At 35.7% G+C, this 21,701-nt stretch overlaps 1 protein-coding gene across 4 annotated transcripts in view; it reads right to left on the bottom strand.

Moving 5' to 3' along the window:
• Positions 1–21,701, bottom strand: part of LOC114053891 (chromodomain-helicase-DNA-binding protein 7) — a 245,912-nt gene that overhangs the window by 145,859 nt on the left and 78,352 nt on the right. For all 4 annotated transcript variants that reach the window (XM_027877001.1, XM_027877003.1, XM_027877004.1 and 1 more), the window contains exon 2: positions 13,269–15,112. In XM_027877001.1, coding sequence (XP_027732802.1) covers positions 13,269–14,933 — 1,665 coding nt within the window. In that variant the 5' untranslated portion in view covers positions 14,934–15,112. The remainder of the gene's footprint in view (positions 1–13,268; positions 15,113–21,701) is intronic.

Genomic DNA, 21,701 nt, shown 5'->3' with positions numbered 1-21,701 from the left:
ATGTTTTAATAAATTCCCCAGGAATCAATTACTTTTTCTCCACTGCCTCTAGTCTAAACCGTCTTTTCCCCCATCTGAGCCCTTAACCTGTACAGAAATTTTTCTCCCTAATTGCCCATTTTCCCACTGTATCAAATTGTCCTCTTTTCAAAACTGGCCAACTTCTGGGTCAAAGTAAAAGGAAGATAGAAGCCAGGAAATAAAAAGAGAGGAAAAGAATAAAAGAGGTTAACAAGAAAGGTGCCATAACTTCACTCCAAGAGAATCACAGAATTTATTAGTGAGGAGGGACTTCAGAAGTCATCTAGTCATCTCATACTTGAACAGGAATCTCCTTCATGATTTCCTGGGAAGTTATTTCCCCATCCAGCCTCAGATACTTACTAGCTGTGTGACCCAGGACAAGTTGCATAATTTCTCTGGGCCTCAGTTCCTTTATTTGTAAAATGAGGAGGTTACATTTAATGTCCTTTAAGATTCCTTCCATCCCTTAATCTGTGACCCTAAAATCTTCCTCTTAAATGTCTACTGTGGCAGAGAATCTAGTGCTTCTAGAGACAGACAGCTCAGATAAGTCTACTGACAAGAATATTTTTCCTTACACTGAACCTAAATCTTCTTCACTCCAAATCTTAGCTCACCAAGCTACAAGAGGTTCTTATTAATGAAGTGGTATAAACTGTTTCATCTTCACTTAGGAAAAACAATAAACTACAAAATATTTGAAATAGGAATTTGTAAAATGGTATAAGCCACTTTTTGAAGGAATATATACATACACATATTGCTATTGTTGCTTAGTCCTTTTTCAGTTGTATCTGACTCTTCTTGACCCCTTCTGGGGGTTTTTTAGCAGAGATACCAGGCTGGATTTGAACTCACAAAACTGAGTCTTCCTGACTCCAGGCCCAGTGCTCTATCCACTATGCCACCTAGCTGCCCCACATACAGACAGACAGACAGACATACTATGGCAGAGGGGAAATAGGAGAATGGTTTTCTTCAATAAGATTATCTAAACAAATGGTAAAGACCTCACTTCAAAGATCAAGTCTTCTCACACACTGCCTAGAACACACACACACACACACACACACACACACACACACACACACACACACACACACACACACACACCCCTAAATACTACAGTTCTATACCCAAATAGGCTATTATAATAAAAATAGATATCTACTATTCCATCCTCTCCCCCATCTAAAAAAAAAAAACCCATCCCAAAATGTGGAACCATGCTACCTTAAATTATAAACATTTTCTAACACTTGTTTACAGAACACTTTACTAGGCACCAGGAGATATACAGACAAGTAATCCTGTCTGTTTACAGTCAAGTACGGGAAAGTGAATAAGGGCCAAAGAACTTATCTTATCTAAACTTTAGATCTGTTCCACAACTCAGCACAGTACTCTATACACAACAGGTACAAGAAATGATCCTTGAGGGAGATACAAACAAGTAGCTATAATACAAAATAATACATAAGTGCAGCATATAGATGTAAAACAAAGTGTTACATTTGGTTCAAAGGGAAACATTGAAGGTTACTTTAGGGGTGCAGGGAAGGCTTCATGGAAGAAGCAATATGTGAATGGGTCTTTAAATGGATATAAGTTTTTAAAGTCTATTTGGACATTTTAGTAGTGCCCTATATTTCCTGTGGGTATATGAAATTCTATTCCTGCAAATATTTCTTAGGCAAATATGTTGCTAAGGTACTCATCAGAAATAAAAGCCTGTCACAAAAAAAAAAAAAAAAATTGGCTGTAATACAATGTGTCTGTGTCATTTGTATCTTTAGCTAATGTCAATGAAAAGAGATACTGCAAAATTTCTCCTTTGCTAGCCACACTGTTTTTGGTAATATTGCCCATCTAGCGGGTAATATTATTAAATGGAACTCTACTCTCTGGCATTGTATTCTGGGAGTAGAGTAATAATGTGTAAGTTGAGGATTACAGGAACCGGGTTAACAGGAGGCAAAAAAGGATAACACAAAGCAAACAGAAGAAAGCACTACAAAGTCTTGATAAAAAAAATAGCCTGAAGAATCAATACTGAGAAGCAAAAGCCAAAGAAAGACCAAGAAAGAGACCAATACTTATGGTTCATTGTAAATAAGAGATGTGGTGAAACCTATTAGAAACGAGCAATAGATCCTCAAAGAGTAAAGTGTTGCCAACTAGCAAATTTTAAGTATACTGTGAAACTTTGGTCACCCACTACAACAAATGAACCTATACAACCATCTGAAGCCTCCTTAAACAAATAAAAATGTGATCTCTTTAATCTTAATCTGGAAACACTCAAAAGGGGCATTGGAAAGTAGAGGTAGACTATTTCTTTAGAAGCATTTTGTTTCTTTATATATTGTGTCTGGTGCTTAATAAGTGTTTGACTGATTAATTGATTGACTCTTCACACTTTGTGTCTTAAAGAGGTTTAGAAATGAAAACCCACACTGTCCATAGTCTTCATCAGGGCTCAAGAGACATATCCAGGTTTGCTACCAGATCACCTATTACATTATTATATTACAATCTGGCAATACTCAATATCATGTGACTGTAGCTCTGCCTATTGGTAATTATTTTAACTGTGTGTCTAGTAATGTATTATTAAGTCAAGTGAATAGAGAATTTCAGAAAGGTAAGGAATAGTTATTAACAGGACTCAAAATTTGTAAATAAATAAACTTATCGTGCTCACAGAGTGTCAGTCGTAGGATATGGACAATAAGGGTTACTCTCCTAATTAAAAATAAAAAAGTCTTAATGCTCACCAAGAACATGAAGAAGCAGACAACAATCTTTATCTCAACAGTCTCTCCATTTTTAAAATATACTCTGTAACTGTTAACATTAATAAAATTTCTACTTAGCCGCAGGAAATATTTCAAGACAAAACACCAATGAAGGTGCAAGAAATGAGTCTAAATACGGTTGTTTAAGATTAGTACTATATAGAAAAAGTACCAATATACATACTACTGAAATTTCAGATATCTGATTTGGGCTTAATTCATCACTCCACCACATATGGGAGTTTTGTCTTTGTATCCCCATGACCCAGAAAAATGCCCTACACATGAGCAGAATATGATTTTGTCTTTTCTTAATGATTCTTTATACATGAAGTATCACTTGAACTCTGAAGTCTTTGTAACAGTGAAAGTTAAATATGCAGACCAAATTGAGATACACTCACAAAATTGCCATAATGACCTATAATGGTTTTCCAACTAAGCACAAACCTTGATAATTTTGCAACAGATGGAAACAAGGTGATGATTTTTTTTCTAGTCACAGGAAATCATCATGAAGTCTGTCTGCTAAAGTATAGAGGGGCTGTGAAGAGTATCAGAAGAGGAAAGATCCACACAGATTAAGTCACAATTACTTGAAGTATAAAAAATATTTTTTCACATTGTTTTATATGGCAATAGGCCATTTTGAATGTGAAAGAATCCATACACAATGTGTTGGCATAAATTAACTTATCATAAAAAACAGTGATACTAAGAGTCTGCTTCTACCCACAATTCTCCCAAATTCCAGTATCTTAAAAAACTTAAAGAATAAATTTTCTATCACAATAGCAAGAGCCATTACCTAGTTATAACTTTGAGCAAGTCAGTCTCTCAAGACCTGTTTACCCATCTGTAAAACTAAAATCATAAGTGTCTCAGAGCTAGAAAGGATCTTAGATGATATCCACTTCCAAACTATCTAAAGCTTTAAGCCTCCTTACAATATTCCTGACAAGCCTCTTCTTAAAGACTGAAAGGGATGAGGAAATTCCTACTGAAATAGTCTATTTCATTCTTCAACAGGTCTAATTAATGGAAAGTTTTTTTTCCCCGTTAACCCTGAGCTACAATCTTTACTCTCTAACTTCCACCCATTGCTGGAAGCTCTGGGGTCAGCAGTAATAGCAGCCCATATTTATAGAGTGTTTTCTTGGTTATAAAGTGTCTTCTTCTGACCTCAGACACATGACACTTACTAGCTGTGTGACCCTGGGCAAGTCACTTAACCCCCATTGCCTCACCAAAAAGGCAAAATACATAAATAAATAAATGAAGTGTCTTCTTTATAACAACCCTGCTGCACAAGTAGATCAAGTGTTATTATTCCCATTTTAGAGCTGGGGAAACTTGGGCTCAAAGAGATCAAGTGTTTTGCTCATATTCACATAACTAATTTGTGGGAAAATCAGGAATTAAATCCAAACATTCTGACTTAGTCCAATACTCCTTCCACTATACCACAATGATTCCAAACCAAGTCTAGTTCCTCCTGTCATATGACCAAATTTCAAGTACTTGAAGAAAGCAATCATTTAGCCCTTATAGCTTTATGTTCTCTAGTTCCTTCAAGTAATCTTTAAATAGTAGAGTTTAGTCTTTTCACCATTCTAACCCTTACTCCCACATATGTTGTCTGACTAAGGCAAGAATTACCTGAAAATTCCTCCAAGTTCTGAAATTCTATTGATGAACTCTGAACATAGCTTTAATGTATATTTTGGACAATTTTTTCTCTAAAACTAAAATTCCACTTAAATGTCTTTAAAAGACTGAGATATGCTATTTACATGATCGGTTTTGTTTTTGGATTGAGGTTTTTTTTTTTTCCTATTTAGAAAGAGCATGAATTAGACTTTAGTATATGATCAAGGAATGACAATTCTAATAGCAATAAAGTAAAAATATAAGCATAACTGCTCAAAAAGTAATGAATTCATTCCAAAGAAAAATAAAAATTCTTAGATTATTTCTTTTGAATTATCTTTATTCCCTGTCATTAGTACAGAAAATAAAAAGTTGATTGTACTGTAAAATTTCAAAAAAATTCCAGCAAATAATTTCACATATTACCAAACAGGGAAATTTACATTACATTTCTTTTATTTTCTTTCTCTAAAAATTAAGTTAATACTTCACATTAGACATACTCATTAGCTTGGTTTAGGAACCAAGATGTCTATTATAGAAAAATCAGTGTAAGCAAACTTGTAAAACATTTTCTAAAATGAGATAAAAATATGGTCTTACAAATGAGAAGAGTTTTCAGAGTAAAGGCACACTAGGAACAGAATAGAAAGATGAGATACACTTAGAAGATACAGTAAATGTCTAAAATACAGTGATTTTCCACTAAAAGTTCTGATTTAAATCCATGAAAAAACATTCATTTAACCTTTAGAAGCATTTCATCACCAAAACCATTCAACTGGCCATTCAAAGTTATTAACAATCTTCCCTCACTTTACCAATCCAATTTTATATCCTAAGGATCTACTGCTTTTAAATCCCACTACACTATTATCTGAACACTCAAAGATTTGGTATCAAGTCTAAACATTTGCTCCACTCCTACTTCCCCATCTGGAATGCTGCTCTCCTTTCTACCTATTAGTCTAAATCCTACCCATCATTCTGAGCCTAGCTCAGATTTAGTCTCTCCCAGGACTAGGAGATTGCTCCACTATTTCAGTCTTATTTATCTCTTTCCCTAAGCTTTTAAAACCTTCATATGCCCCTCTCATTTTAGCACTCAATCACACTTCCCTTCTTTACTCTCTTCTTAACTCTCTTCAGTCTGACTTGCAACCTCATTCAACCAACACTACTACTCTCTTAATTGCCAAATCTAATGGTCTTTTCTCAATCCTCACCCTTCTTGACCTCTCTGCAGTCACAGACACTGTGATCAACCTCTTCTCTTTGATAATCTCTTCTCTTTAGGTTTTTGTGACACTGCTCTCCTACCTAGTCAACCATCCCTCAGTTTCTTTTCCTAGATCTTCAGCTAGTGGCCACTAACTATCCTGTGTCCCACAGGGCTCTGTCCTAAAAACTTGTCTCTTCTCTTTCTATTACTATTTCCCTTAGTGATCTTACTAGCTCCAAAGGATTCAATTTTCACCTCTATGCTGATGATTCTCAAATCTAGTTATTCAGACCCAACCTGTCTCTGCTGACCTCCAGATATACATCTCCAACTGCCTACTAGACACCTCAAAATGGATGTTCTGGAGACAAGTTAAACTCAATGTATCCAAAACTGAACACATTATCATTTCCCCTAAATCCTCCCCCTTCCAAATTTTCCTATTACTGTTGAGGACACCACCATCTTCCCAGTTCTCAACCCAGCTATATATACTCTCTATTAGCTCCTACCATATCCAATCTGTTGCCAAGTACTGTCATTTCTACTTTCACTACATCTCTCATATATGACCCTTCTCCCTTCTGCAACTACCAATAGTCTGGTAGAACACTTAGTACATCACCATTAGACTATTTCAATAACCAGTTGGTTGGTCTCCCTGCCTCAAGTCTCTACCCATTCTAGTCCATCTTCCACTCAGCTGTCAAAATGAACATCCTAAAGTGTAGGTGTGACCATGTCACCCTCCTACTCAGTAGATTCCAATGGCTCTCGATCACCTCCAGGATCAAATATGAAATCCCCTGTCATGCAGAGCCCTTCAAAACCTGCCACCTCTCACCTGTCTAGTCCTCTTACAACTTATTACTCTTCCCCCATATACTCTGAAATCCAGTGACACTGGCCTCCTTGCTGTTTCTTGAACAAAAGAGAGTCTGACATATAGAAGGTACTTAATGTTCATTAACTGATTGTATATACGGATTCCTGTATGGGTGTTGTCTATTCTCTTCCAGTGAAAGTGTCCAAGAGAAAAGGACAATGTCTTACATATCATTTGTAACCTATGTGGTACCTAGCATGGCAGCACAACACATAGAAAGTACTTGTTTAAGAAAAAAAGTCAAAAAAGGCAGGGGAGAGACATCAATTGGGGAATTGAAACTATAGTACATGATTGCAATGGAATATTATGTAAGGAACATGAAAAGTGAGAAGCTTCTAAAGCTTCATTCCTCGTATCACTGCCCTTACCATGGCATTGCCCAGGGTTCTAACCTAGACCCCCTACCTCTTCTCCCTGTCACAGATCTACATGTCCAGTCCCAATCTCTCCACTGAGCTTCAATCCACCATCAACAATTCCAAAATCAACATTTCAAACTGAATATCTGAGACACCTCAAGCTCACATCATCATTATCTTTCACTCCAAACTTTCTAATTTCTGTCCACCATTCTTCCATCCTCCCAGTTTCGTAACCTTGTCATCATCCTTGACTATTTTCCCCAAATATCCCATCAGTTGCTAAATCTCATTGTTTCTACCTTGACATGTATCATATCTGACCCTTTCTCTCTATTCACACAGCTACCCTCTTGTTTCAGGCCCTCAATACTTCTCACTAGATAATTGCAGTGTCTTTATTGGTGTCCATGCCATCTCCCCACTACTATACAGCCAGAGATTTTCCTTAAGTGCAGATCTGATTATGACAATCCCCCAATCAAAAAACTCATGTTTTCCCATTGCTAACTAGAAAATATAAATTCCCATTTAGTTTTTAAATCCCTTCACAACCCCCCGATTTATCTTTCCAACCTTCACATTACTGTCCCTCCTTTATTCTGTGATTCAGCCAAACTGGCCTCCTCTCTATTCCTCTCATGACTCATCATTTCCCATCTTCTGTGACTTTGCACTGGCTGTTCCCCATGCCTGGAATGAATCTTCTCTTCACTTCCATTTCAGAGAATCTTTTTTCCTCCAAGGCTTAGCTCCAGTACTACCTTCTACATCTGGGGTTCTTAAATCTGACCTCAAATGTGTATGTATTGTGTGTGTGTGTGTGTGTGTGTGTATGACTATATCTCAATATAATTGGTTTACTTTTTAATCCTGTGTTTGATTTTATGCACTTAAACACATATTTCTGAGAAGGTATCCATAGATTGCCCCAGATTGTCAAAGGGGTCCATGACACAAAAAATTGGTTAAGAATATCTGTTGTACAGCAATATTGTAAGCATGATCAACTGTGAAAGACTTGGGTACTCAGATCAAGACACTGATCCAAGACAATTCCAAAGGATCTGTGATAAAAAATGCCATATACCTCCAGAGAGAGAATTGAGGAGCTCTGAATGCAGATTGAATCGAACTTCAAAAACAGAAAAAAAAAAAAAAACCACAAACTTGTTCTAGATGAAACCTTTTCTGATTCCTTCAACTGCTTGTGCCCTCCTTCTCAAGCTACCTTGTATTTAAATATTTTGTATTTATTTTCTTTATGTTTATTTTATATAGACTTATATATGTCCTTGTTATCTCTCTTGCTAGAATATAAACTCCTTCAAAACAGGGAACTGTTTCAGACAAAGTATTTGCATTCCCAGTGCCTACTATAGCACCAAGCAATAGAAGGCACAACTGATCAACAAATCCTAAAATGAGAAATAAACCTAGAGTCAACAATATTAAGGTATGTTTCTTATTTAGCTTGTAGGCACCTGAATGGCAAGCACTTAAACTATTTCCTGAATTAATGCATGACTGATTTAGCCCTAGGTTTACTTTTTTCCCCCCCTTTCATTTGTTTTGGGTGAAAACTTGAGGAGGTAAAGTATGTTCTCACCGATACATTCATTCATTTTTTTCAGTCAATATTTAGCAAATGGTTAAAATGTGTATGGCACTTTGAGTGTTTTGTTGGGTTTTTAAAAGAGCTTCTTTGTTGTTAAATGAAAATTGGTATTTTTATTGAGCTCTGAAATCTCTGAATTCATAAATCCCTTGAATACAATATTATTTTCCTAGTATGTATCTTTGAACATGAAATGCTCAAACTGTGAACGTCTAAATTCAACTATCAAAACTAAAAGTTCTATTTGTTAGAAAAAATTGGGCAAATTGTAACAGATAATCACATATAATTAGTATTAAATGCATTCAATAATAAATACAGCCTCTCAGGTTCTTGATAGTTGGAAATGGATAGTAAACACATTTTTTCATGTTTTTTTTCCTTTGCAGCACTTAATGAAAATATTAGTAAATGCACTACAAGACAGTGATATTAATTTGAATTAAGAAATTTATGTGCCTATGGGATAACCCCACAAAATAGTGCTAAAGGCGAAAATAATTGCTCCTAAAGGACTCAAATGCCAATAGTGGACAGAAAATATTTCTACCAGACCATCAGAGATTCCACCACTTTACAATGCAAATCATGTAAAGGATACTAGGTACCCCATGAGGTGTGCATGATTTAACCTTTTACCAATTAAACTATAATTTATTTTTCCTAGAGGTAGCTTTTAAGAGCAATAGTAAAAATAATAAAATTCAATGATAAAATATTTCACCTTTGCATTTTTTATATGTTTTGGCCACTCTACTTCAAGATACTGTATTTCTATTATGTATGTGCAATGTCTTCTTATTTCTATCTATTGTAGGTACAATCATTCATTGATTTTGAATCACAAGTCATAAAAAGTTTGAAATGTCTGGTGGTATAGTAAGAAAAGTCAGGAAGCCTGTCCAAGTAAACACAGTCAGTCTATCACTTATCTAACTATAGGACTATGGGAAAGTAATTTTGTTGTTTTTTTTTTTTAATCTCCCTGAGCTTCTATTTTATCATCTACAAGATAAGAGGACTGGACTAAGTGATCTCTAAAGTCCTTTCCAACTTTTAACACTTATGATTCTTCATAAATCTATACCTAAATTGTGACACGCTTGAGGGTAAGGGCAGTCTTTTGCCTCTTTTTGTATCCTTAGAGCTTAGCACGGTGCCTGGCACATGTTTTGGTGTTCAGTCATTTCAGTTGTGTCTGACTCTTTGTGACCCCATTTGGGATTTTATTGGCAAAGATACTGGAGTGGTTTGCCATTTCCTTCTCCAGATCATTTTACAGATGAGGAAACTGAGGCAAACAAGGTTAAGTGACTTGCCCAGGGTTGCAAGTGTCTGAGACCAGATTTGAAATAAGGAAGATGAGTCTTCCTGACTCCAGGCCCAGCACTGTATCCACTGGACCACCTAGCTGCCTGCCTGGCACACAGTAGATGCTTAATAAATGTTTATTGACTGACTGATTTACCTATACTACTCAAAAAGGCAGGATCATTTGATACTTTTCATTGTAAGTGGCAGAATTTCTAGAGAGTTAGCTAGGAAAGATGCCTGGAAATAAAGTCTTCCTAAGAAAAACCTAAGATCTCCTTCCCTATATGAGCTGAAAATAAATTTGTTGGCCATTAGTAGAGTTTGAACATTTTCTGTCAAGAAAGAAAATCAGACTTGAAATCTAAATTTGAAGTAAAACAAATAAAAGTAGCTACATTTGCTTTACGTACTACGATCTAATCTAATGACATTTACTTGGTACTCATCCTTTAGAATCACAGCAGCTAGAAGGGATATTTGGAAGAAACCAAAAAAGTCATCTAACACCTACAAACTCAACAATATCTGGAAATCTGAATGGAAACCTCTAGTGACAAGAAAATCACTACCTCCACAACACAAATCAATGACTTTTTAGAAACCTCTAATGATTGACTATCTGCTCAGTTTTAAAGTCTTTGCACTTAGTCTCTGTGGCAATATAAAAATATTCTTTTACATAACTACTGTCTCCAGCAATTCTTTATCCTCTTACCCTGTAACTGTCAGTCACCTACAAGGTTCAGGCTTGCAGCGCTGAGGACAGTCCTCTAATCTTTGTCCATACTTTGTCCTTTGGAAAATTCATCCTTTTGTCCCCTCTATGCAAATGATTCCAAAGTCTATTCCCAGGCCCCCCCATTCCTCTAATTTCAGTTATCAACATGACATTTCCACTAAAATGTTACCTGAAATGCAACAAGTTCAGGAATTCTTCATCCCCAAACTAATTTTCCCCTACTTCTATCAACTTCACATTGTCCAACAAATTTAGAAACTGTGGAGGTGTTTCCTCTTTCACTCTCCATTCATCCCTTGCACTCTCCATTTATTACCTTGTCTAGTCTGCCTTCAATTCAGTTAATAAGATAGTATTTATTAAGCACTTACTTTGTGCTAGGCACTGGAGATGCAAACCTCTGCCATCTTCTCAGTCAGTATGGCAGAGTAAGAACTTCCAGTGGAAGTAGGTTCCTCAATACCCCTCTCATAAAGCTACAAGAAAAATACTGAAGGAAAAAAAAAACTGCAAAAAAAAAAGCCACAAGATAACAAGTCTACTCACCTTCCTCTTCTTCCCCCCTCCAAAAAAAAAGCTAAGCAGAGTGAAAAGTAGGGCCTAGATAGATAAACAGATAGATACGCATACACGCATATACTTTTAAAATACTACATAATAAATGCAATACCTAAGATACAAGCAGTAATGGGAAAAAGAAAAAATGGAAGAGTCCAAGGGACATGGATAACTGACACATTTAAAGATGTTAAGAATTAACACTGGTAAACATATCATGAGAGCAGTTAAAAGTCTCTCTCATTTTTTAATCCAGGAACTAAAGCGAGAGTTTTTAAATGGTTTTTAAAATGAAATTAAAAAGGCCTATTGGGAGAATATAATAGGAAACCTGAAGAAAATTTATAGACAGTATCAATGACAATCTTACTACAGTGGAAATTAAAATATCAGGTAATGTAAAAGTAGAAAAGCAAGCTTAAAAAAAATTTCTGAAAGAATTTGAAAATGTGTAGCTATTACTGATTGACCTAGAAAGTAAAATAGTAATAGCTGATATTTTATGAGGCTTTAAGGTCTTAAAAACTCTATCTCTCTCCACATACAAACACACATATAAACATATATATAATTTAAACCTTCTAACAACCCAGTGAAAGATAGGTAGTACAAATATTATTATCTTCATTGTAAAGAAGAGAAAGCTCAGAAAAGTTAAAGGACTTTCTTCCATAGCTAATGTGTCAGAGGTGGGATGTGGACCCAGGTTTCACTTGACTCCAAGTCAAGTGTTCTTTCCACTACACCACCATTGACTACGTCAAGTTACAGTAACCTCAGGATCATGGACAACCTCGAAAATAAAGGAAAACCAAAGAACCCAAACACCTTATTCCACCCAGGTAGGCAGGAAAACCCATCAACCCCTAAATATCCAGAATCTATTCAGGCTGCTTGACCATTCACCACAAGGCTTAAAATAAGGTGGAGGTCACCAACTCCATTCTTTCTGGTGAAAGGGAGACCCATTAGGCATTATCTTCTACCCTGCCACTGAATCCCAAGGTCCTCCAGGGCCTATCATCTACCCTGCCTCTACACAAACCAATTTATAATTAAGTGCCAAATGAGTGTTAGCAAGCATGGGTACTTCCTAAAAGCCATTACCCAATAATACTGCAAGAGAAATCTGTTCACTTAGATGTTTTGATATTTAAAGTATAGGTACCCAATTTAGAATGGGAAGAAGTTTCTGTTTATTTACAAAACTTTGAGATCTAGACCTGTTCTTTTACTGAATGCATCATTTGGTTAGCAACTTTCATAAAATACAATGCACAAAAAAATCCATAGTCAAAAGACAATTTTACTAAGGAAGACTATTTTTCTCAATGCTTAGGAACCAAATCTGCATGAATCAAAACACATTGCAGTGTAAGGTTTATTCTGACTTTCTGATATTTGCAATTTAAGTGCATACAAACATTAAATAGATGGTGTAATCACCCTATAAAAAGCAAAGACAAGTATTGTACAACTTCTGAAAAAATTTATCATCATGAAGAAAAAGGATACCTAAGCAAAATAAAACCTAGCAAAACTGTGTTTAAATAAATCACAATCAAACAACAGCATGTGTTAAATACCAAGAGCAATCCCTTTTATTTTTGTTCCTTTCTCCTCTTTAACTCACACCTCTCCCATACTTCTCCATCTCTCTTATTGCCCCCCAGTTGGAGAAGATGAGCTAATAGATTAAAATCCCAGTCAGGTGGCAATAGGTTAATTACTTAACTGCTCTCAGCCTCAGTTTCCTCAACTATATAATAAGCATAATAATACCTTTATCACCAACACCATAGAGTTATTGTGAGAAAACTATCTTACAAATCTTAAGATCCTATTTAAACCTGAGAAACTGTTTTGATTTACTGAGCAAGCAGCTTGCAAACATAAATTAAGGAAGCTACAAAAATGAAATCAATAAACATTTATTAAGCACCTATGTGCCATGCACTGTGCAAAGCACTGGAAAGGCAAAGCCTTCTGTTCATTTAGGGGAGAGTTACATTAGACAAGAAGACAAGTTACAGGAGACAAGACAGAAGGTGTGCTTAATTTCATATTTCAATAACTACAGGTTGAGAAGTTACTTACTTGATGGACAGGCACTTTCTGAGGGGTGTTCTGGGGTGACTGGTGAAGCTGTGCCCAAGGCTGGTGATGTGGATGTGGTGGTGGTGAAGACTGATGATGCATCCCTGGGTGGGGCTGCATTGGAGGACAGGTTGGCAACTGTTGAAAAGATGGGGGCTGACCAGGATGTTGTTGGCCAGGTATCAATCGATCTTGTATTGCTTGGGGATCTGCAAGGCCAACACCAGGACAACCATTTGGTCTCATGTGCCCGCTAATTTCCCGTGGTGTTGAGGACATGCCCATAAATGGACGAGACTGTTGCATGTTTCTGGGGCCCATATTCCTCTGTCCAATTCCCATGGTACCAGGGGGCTGGTGTGATGGCTGAGGGTGGGGAATATTTGGATAATTGCCAACTTCCATGGGTATTCCAGCACTACCAGGCCTAACTTGTGGAGGAGGGGTACCTGCTGGATTACTCATTGCTTTCATGGGTGACATGGGAGGTGGAGAGGCATAAGTTCCCTGAGGCTGTGAAGGATGCATAGTTTGTGTGTTCATTTGGTTAAGTGAGCCACTGGGGTGAATGGGCTGCTGGTGCATTAGTCCTTGACCACTGTTTGATGGAAATCCTACAGCATTTGGGTATCTTGGTACAGACGGATTCATTGGAGTATTATTTGTAAGGCCTAAATTTTGATTCATCCCTGTATTGTTAACTAATCCCTGATTTAGATTACTGTAAGGATATCGAGAATACTGCCCTGAGTTGTTTATAGTAGGTGAGGGGACTGTCTGGCTCCGAGAACTAAAATTAAGGGTTTGTGGCCTAACAGCCCCTTGCTGAGGAGGATTAGGGGAGAATCTGGGACTGTGAGCAACTGATTCTCCGTGGAGAGCAGTGGGGGGATGGTGATGAAACTGTTGGACTGAGTGACGTAAAGAAGGCGCCATGCTAGGATTCTGCTGGGGCACATGAGACAAGTGGCCAGGTCCTGAGGTGGCAATGAAAGGATTTCCCTGATTAAGGCCTTCTTGACCTTGAGAAAACTGGTTTATCCTCTGCTGTGGTTGACCATGCTGTTGCATTGAAAAATCACCACGAGCCATATAGTTTCCCATCTGCTGCATGTGTGGAGGATGGCCCTGTCCAGGCGGTCCAGATGGATTCTGTGGTGGCTGGGGAGGTTGCTGTTGTTGCTGGTAAGGGGCTCTTATCTGGTCTGGCACCTGAACAGCCCGTGGTCCCCACATAGAGCCACTGTCCACAAAAGGTTGTCCATGTCTTTCATTCTGCATGCCAGGATAAACTCCCATCTGACCACCACTACTGCCACCATGAGGAACCTGAGGAACTGGAGGGTTGTGGTATTGTGAGTGAGGAGAGGCTATGCCATTCCCAGGGGCATTACTCATCATTCTGTTAGGCTGATCCATCAGATGCATCTTTTGCTGTTCATATTGATTATAGTGATCAAAATGGGTCAACTTTGCTTGATTTTGATTAGTGGGGGGATGATGAAGAGAGGACTGCAAAGAGGCAAAACCTTGGTCTATAGGCATTTGCTGACCCATAGGATTGACTGGATTTTCAGGGTAACCACATTCTCCAAGGCCTTCTAGCCCTTCACTGAAAATATTTCCATCCTCTCCAAAAAGACTCATCATTCCTGGATCTGCCATCTTCTTCCAACACACAGCTCCTCAGAGCTACAATTGGAGAGAGCTAGTCTGTGCTTCACCACTTCACTGAGGTGTTTGTCACCAAAGCCTTTAATCCTTAACTAATCTTCTTCATGTCATTCCATATTTCCTTAATTCTCTTGAACCATGCAGTGTCAAGCAAAGTCTGATTATAAGTCCTGGAAAAATAAGAGAAGGGAGACAAAATAGACATAGAATTAGAAATAAACATTGAAAACCATCAAGATTTTACACATTTGAATTTGGTTTATATCAAACAATACAAATTTATCCCACTGACTGAACTGTAGTTTGGAAGTTTAGTTCACTTTAAGAGAAACTCATTAGCTTCCATCAGAAGCAAAACACTAACCTTAACCTTAAATTAATCCATTCACTATACTTCCTAGTGTTCCATTCTTGGATGGAACAGAACAAAAGAACATATAACATGCAGCAGCAGCAGCAGCTGCCACAGCAGGCAGGCAGATGTATGAATCTAGCCAAGCAGCCCATCTGCTGAACTAACACCCTGAAAATGCTCTAGTTACCAACAGCATGTCCTTAACCTTATTCCCCTGAGCAGTGTAATCAGATGAGCAAGCATCATCATCTACGGCTGCGATAAGCTAAAGTTCATTAAATTTATGAAAGTATCTTATAAACATAAAAAAAATTATTACATCTGAAATTAGAGCACTACAGTCAACCTACAAATGTGCAGGTAACATATTATGTCACAGGCATCCACTTGTCAGTGTCTAAAACTGAGATGAAAAACAAGCTTGGAAGACAGTAAGATACATTCATAATTGTATTATGGTTAACAATATGAATATACAAGCTTCAGAATAAGACTTAAAAGGGTAGTTTTCATTTGTCAATAAGATAAATTTCCAAATACCACATTCAGACTAATAAATGTGGCTCAATGCCCACTGACTAGAAGATCTGTGCCAAAATTCTGTATGTTGACGACAAAGGAAGTTCAATCACTGAATGTGCCAAAGGCACAGTGGTTACTAATGATGTAATAGGATCCCATTGATGACTAGATTAAAAAAAAACAACAACAACCCTAGCTACAGACTTCATACAAGATTATTCTCATTCACAAGAACATAAAACTTTTATTAACTAAAATTAGGCAATACCAAAAATAATTTCCATGGAACAAAGTCAAAATTATTTATACAGTCAGCACCACCTTGTTTGTAGCACATAGCAGGTAGTCTCCAATAGTTGGTATTTTATTCAAATAGTTTCAAAGAAACATTTGGCTTCAAATCATACTTTTTCACTGTGCCAGCAACTCCTTATCATGTTTAAATAGCCCTTTAAAGTTCATGAATTTCTTTTCCTACAAAAGGTAGTAAGGCTGTTATCATCTCCATTTTGCGGATGAGAGATTAGTGAAGCCGAGTGATTTCACTTTAGTTACATGGTTACTGTCAAATTCAAAAGTCAAACCAGGTATTCTGATACCATGGCTAACATTCTTTCCACCACACTATGGTCTCTCAAATAAGATGGATCTTTAAAGTGGTTTAAGTTAAGATTTTTCCTGAGTTTTCATTAATAGAATCTGTATGTAGGTTCTAATTAACTTTTGAAAAATGATTGAAATCGTAAGCATCTTTCAAATTTTTACTTTTTCTCCTTTATAAGTACATAAAACAATTGTATGATATTGGCCCTCTTGAAAACAATTAATTCTCAAGGAATTTAAAAGGTTATTTACTAGGCAAGTCTAAATTATGGATGGTAATTATCAAACCGGAACTTAAATGACCAGAAGTCCACAGCAAGAAACTCTTGCGGGAATACACTAGTCAGAACAAAACTTCTGGACTTGTTTTGCCATATTCTAACATTCCTAACAAGATGATGATTAACTTTATATAAAATGTAAACAGCATCCCAATTCAATGCAAGAACTACAGACTTATAACCTAAAAGGGTCTTGAGGTCTGTAGTTTTTAGATGACAGCTGTCAACAGCAGTCAGCATTCTCCCCACTAAGCTGGGACTGCTATAACCTTTCTGATCTAAGTTTTTTCCCCCAGAAACAGAAGTCAAATAGGTGAAAATAAGGTGAGCACTTAAGCAAATTTACTGGTAAACATGTTACATGTGTAAGTGTGTTATGTAGCATTTGAAACAAAGTAAAACAGAAACAAACATCACAAAAAGCAAGAGAAATTTTTTAATTGAGTTTGCCTAAAAAGCTCAGTCAAATTAATTTGTTCAAGATTAATTTTCCCTTTCAGGATCATAAACATGGGATTGAAAATATGAGACATAAAAACTGATAATGGCTTAAAAACTATGATGAAACTTAAAATCATGAAGACTAGTTATTCATCAGAAAATGCACTGATTTAACATAGGAAATATATAGCTTTTTATGTGCCTTTACAAACCAAAGTGCTTTAAATTTAGTCCTTGAAGTTCTTGGTTACCAAGGGGTAGAAGACTGGTCCAGAATACAAAAGAAGTTATCTTCATGTAAAATTACTTATTTTAACAAAACGCTTTCTTACATTTTATTTATTTATTTTTATTTTTAGGCAATAGAGGTTAAGTGACTTGCCCAGCATCACACCGCTAATAAATGTTAAATGTTTGGTCTGAGGCCGGATTTGAAGTTAGGTCCTCCTGACTTCAAGGCTGGCGTTCTATACGCTTCGCCACCTAGCTGCCCCTCTTACATATTTTTTTAAAGCAACAACCGAGAAATACCTTTTGCCTATAAGCCAAAGATAACAACAACAACAAAAAGATAAAAGGGACCCATACGTTAAAAAAAAAAGTTACAGCAACTTTTTTGTAATGGCAAAGAACTAGAAACAAAGTGGGTGTCCATCTATTGTAGAATGACTGAACAAATTATGAACTGGGGATGTAATATAGTATTATTATACCATAAAAAAATAACAAAAGGGCCAGTTTCAGAGAAACCTGAGAAGACTCACATGAATTGATACAGAGTAAAGTTAGGAGAAAAATTTATATAATAACAACAACGTAAAGAAAACAACTTTGAAAGACTTAAGAACTCTAACCAATGTAACAATCATCCTTGATTCAGGGGACCAATCATGAAGCATACTATCCATCTCCTAAAAGAAAGGCAACATTTTCAAGATGCATAATGAGGAGTATACTTTGGACCAAGCCAATGTAGAAATTTGTTACTTTTAATTATGCATATTTATTACTTTTGCTTATCTTGCTTATCTTTTTCTTTTTCCATGGATGAGAGAGGGAACGGGATGAGGAGGGGGATTCAGGACAGGATTACTCCCCACTAAAAATGAAAAGAGAACAAAGGGCAAAGAGAATCATTGACAAGTAAACAGCTTTGAAAGTTTCATGTTAAATTTATTGTATGCTTGAAAATAAGCTCTACTCAATAAAGATTTAAAGTTCTGTGTACAAATGGATTCTAGCATTCTAGAATATAGGCTGCTTATTTTATTTCGTGGTTGTCAAATTCAGAAGTTTAAAAAAAAAACCCACCTTACTAAACATGAGAGTTTGAAGGATCCTCTCTCTGCCCTAAAAATTATATAAAGTGTGAGAAAGCCCAGCCAGTATATCAGAATAAATTGCTATGTTCAAGATCACTGAAGAGGAAACAAAAAATAAAGATAAAAATGCCAGTTGATAATGGTGCCTTAAAATGATTTCCCTTAAGTTATGCTTTGGAGAGTGTATAAATATTAAAGAGGTATTTATGCCTAATTAGAGTTTTCAATAAAAATATGGCTAAATCTTAAATCATCCTAATTTGTAAGACTTCTGAAATCACTTTTAGACAAGAAGTAGAAGTATAAGGGAAAATGATAAATACTAAGGATACTATATCACAAAATGCTCTTTGGTTATCTATTTGACAACTGTTTTAGCTGTGAATTCCAGGAGAAACAAGTGCCCTGCTATATGCCTAGTGAATATAATAAAGTCTTAGTAATATGAATTTCCACCACAGTACTCTGCTTAATATTATGTGAAAAGTGAATTGAAGAACTTTTCTCTATTTGTCTCTCATAGGATGAGTGAGGTTGGGAAAAGAATTATCAGGTTTCTCAACTAACAAAGGTGAGAATTAACAGAATTATAGAGCCTTGCTGTGAAACCAATTCTAAAAGCCACAGAATTGTAGAGCTACCAGGAACTTTAGAGATCACCTTGTCAAATATCTCCTCATTTTAGAGAAGAAACTCTTTTATAGATTTCACTAAGCAAACATCTTCTTAAGGTTTTTATGACTTTAAACACATATCCCCTTGACCAAGAAAAACAAAATGATAAGTAAATGGGATCTAATAACAAGGGGAAAATGAAAGCATAAATACATTCCCTTTTATTCAGAAATGACTCACAAACGAATATAAGGAGAATATAAAATAAAGGATTTCTTATCTTTTGGTGAATAATAGTGCAGTACTTCTTGGATCATGCAAGGATCATGGAAAATTCCTCCAATGCTTAAAAATGATTATGTAGTTGACATGAGTTACACATCTTTTAATGAGTCAAACACCTATGCCAGCAGGGTTTGGCTACTAAAAACACACACTAGGAATTTCAACTGCTTCTTTAGGAAGTGGGAAAATAAAATGCCAAGTTAAAGCCACAGAATAACATTTGCTTAGGCAAAAATGAAACCTCAAAAGGAGGAAATGCTACCTGGGAAATCAGAAGGAGAAAATACAGCACAATAATATATTTTCAAATGAGGCTATTTTTAAAATAGTACTCAATTATTTTCCACTCATTTCTGATTTCCTACATCTCAAATAACGAGTTCTTAACAAATATACTTTTCTTAAGGTAAGATAACCTTCCATATTCTTGCTTTTATCATTAGAACTAGTTTGCTAGAAGAATTTGATAGTACTAGTAGCACAGACTGGACATTTTCTCATGAGGGAGTTATTAAAATATGCTTTTTTGCCATGTGGTCATATGTTTCACATGAAAACTATTTCCTTTTTGTTCCTCTACCTTTCACATCCCCCTACTTGAGTAAGTAACCATCCATCCAGCAAGCACAAGGACTTTGAACATAAATTCCCAACATGCTTAGACAAATTTATACATGGGTTCCTCCCTAGAGGATATCGTAGGATACTTTTGTGTCTTGAACTGATCAAACTGTTCTCCTTTAAAAAAAGTAGCAAACCCCTCCCAGGTTAAAGAAATCACAACTAAATGAGTAAATAATCTTATACTAAAGCATCCTAAACCAGTGAGTTTCCATTTACAATAAAGTACTTTTATTAGAATCCTTCAAAGGGTACATCAGAGATGTCCTATGGGATCTTGTGTGATCACCATATTTGCCACTTTTGGGAAGTAGAAATTCAAGTCAACTGAACTGGCAGATTGCTGGCAATTAAAAACAATATGTTTAACTGACAATGACCTACAGAAAGAAGAAGGAACTTACAGCTTATCAGTTGCAGATTTACCACGTGCAGCAAGCAAATAGTGTCCAAAATATTTTTTCCCTTCTAAATTACATGCTTTGGCAGGACAGATAAGATGTAAAATGCTCTTTCTTAGATGAAATAAAAATTCAATACTTTTGGCAAAGATAACTAATTCTACTCTGCACATTCTCACTCAAGAAAAATAGCATCTGATTAAAATCCTTGAAGTTTTTTTTTCCAATTCCAAACTCACTGACATGATGAAACAACTCCATTATTTCTGAATGTCATGTAAAGGTTCAAGTTTTAAATCCTAAACACTTATAAAAGTTCTCATTAAATATCTTCCTCATATTTTCATTTCTCGAAAAACAATCATTTTCTCTTCTCCCATCAATACTAAGAAAGTATTTACAAACTTAAGTTGTCAAATATACCACAAGTTTCTACTTATGTGATATATATATACACATTCATATCAGTCATTAATTTATTAGAAGAATAAACCAAAATGGTCAAGTTCTACAGAAAGAACAATGTTTTTTAGGTCTATAAAATTCCAAATATTTTGGAAAAATAAAAGAACAAAGTCAATAAGTATTATGAGTCCATTATGGTGCCACCAATTATGTAAACAGTAATTAAACTTTATTTTTCATAGAAAAAAATGAATCATTCTAAATTTATGTATTAAAAATTAATACCATGCTTCATTTCCCAATTTAACACAATAAAAAATAATGCATGTGAATACTAGGACTGATGCTGTCTTTTATTAAAAGTTTTATAATAAAAATATTTTAAAATACATTTGTATTTGAAAAAAAGATACATAACTCTGACAAATGCAACAAATGATTATTCAACTTTAAAATTATCACTATGGAACATTCAAATGGCAATGTTATTTCAAAAGATGGCTTCCAAAAATGATTTCATTTTTAAGACAGTTCCACTTGTTTTGCCCATATTTTTGCAAAACACAAAGCACAGCTATGCTTAACATTTTATTTTATTTTTTGCAATGGTGAACTAGTACCATATTACATAAGAGTATTTCACAGGTTTATTGCAGAAAAATTTCAGTTATTTCCACATAAATGAGTCTGATTATGGTGGTTTCTTTATAAGATAAAGTATGTTTAATGTAACATTTAAGCTTCAAGAATTTTCAGAACATTTAAATGCTTTCTTTTTAAATCATATGCTATAAAAACAATCATCTGATGAGTCATGAATAATACAAGTATGTGACAGTAAAGGAAAATCAATGGAAATATTAATGATATCCTACAACATACAGAAGTGGCTTTATATAAAAGCAGGA

The sequence above is a fragment of the Vombatus ursinus genome, unplaced genomic scaffold (assembly GCF_900497805.2).
Source record: "Vombatus ursinus unplaced genomic scaffold, bare-nosed wombat genome assembly UNPS02014812.1, whole genome shotgun sequence".
In the NCBI taxonomy this organism is placed as follows: domain Eukaryota; kingdom Metazoa; phylum Chordata; class Mammalia; order Diprotodontia; family Vombatidae; genus Vombatus; species Vombatus ursinus.
This window is presented reverse-complemented; position numbering and strand designations above follow the sequence as displayed.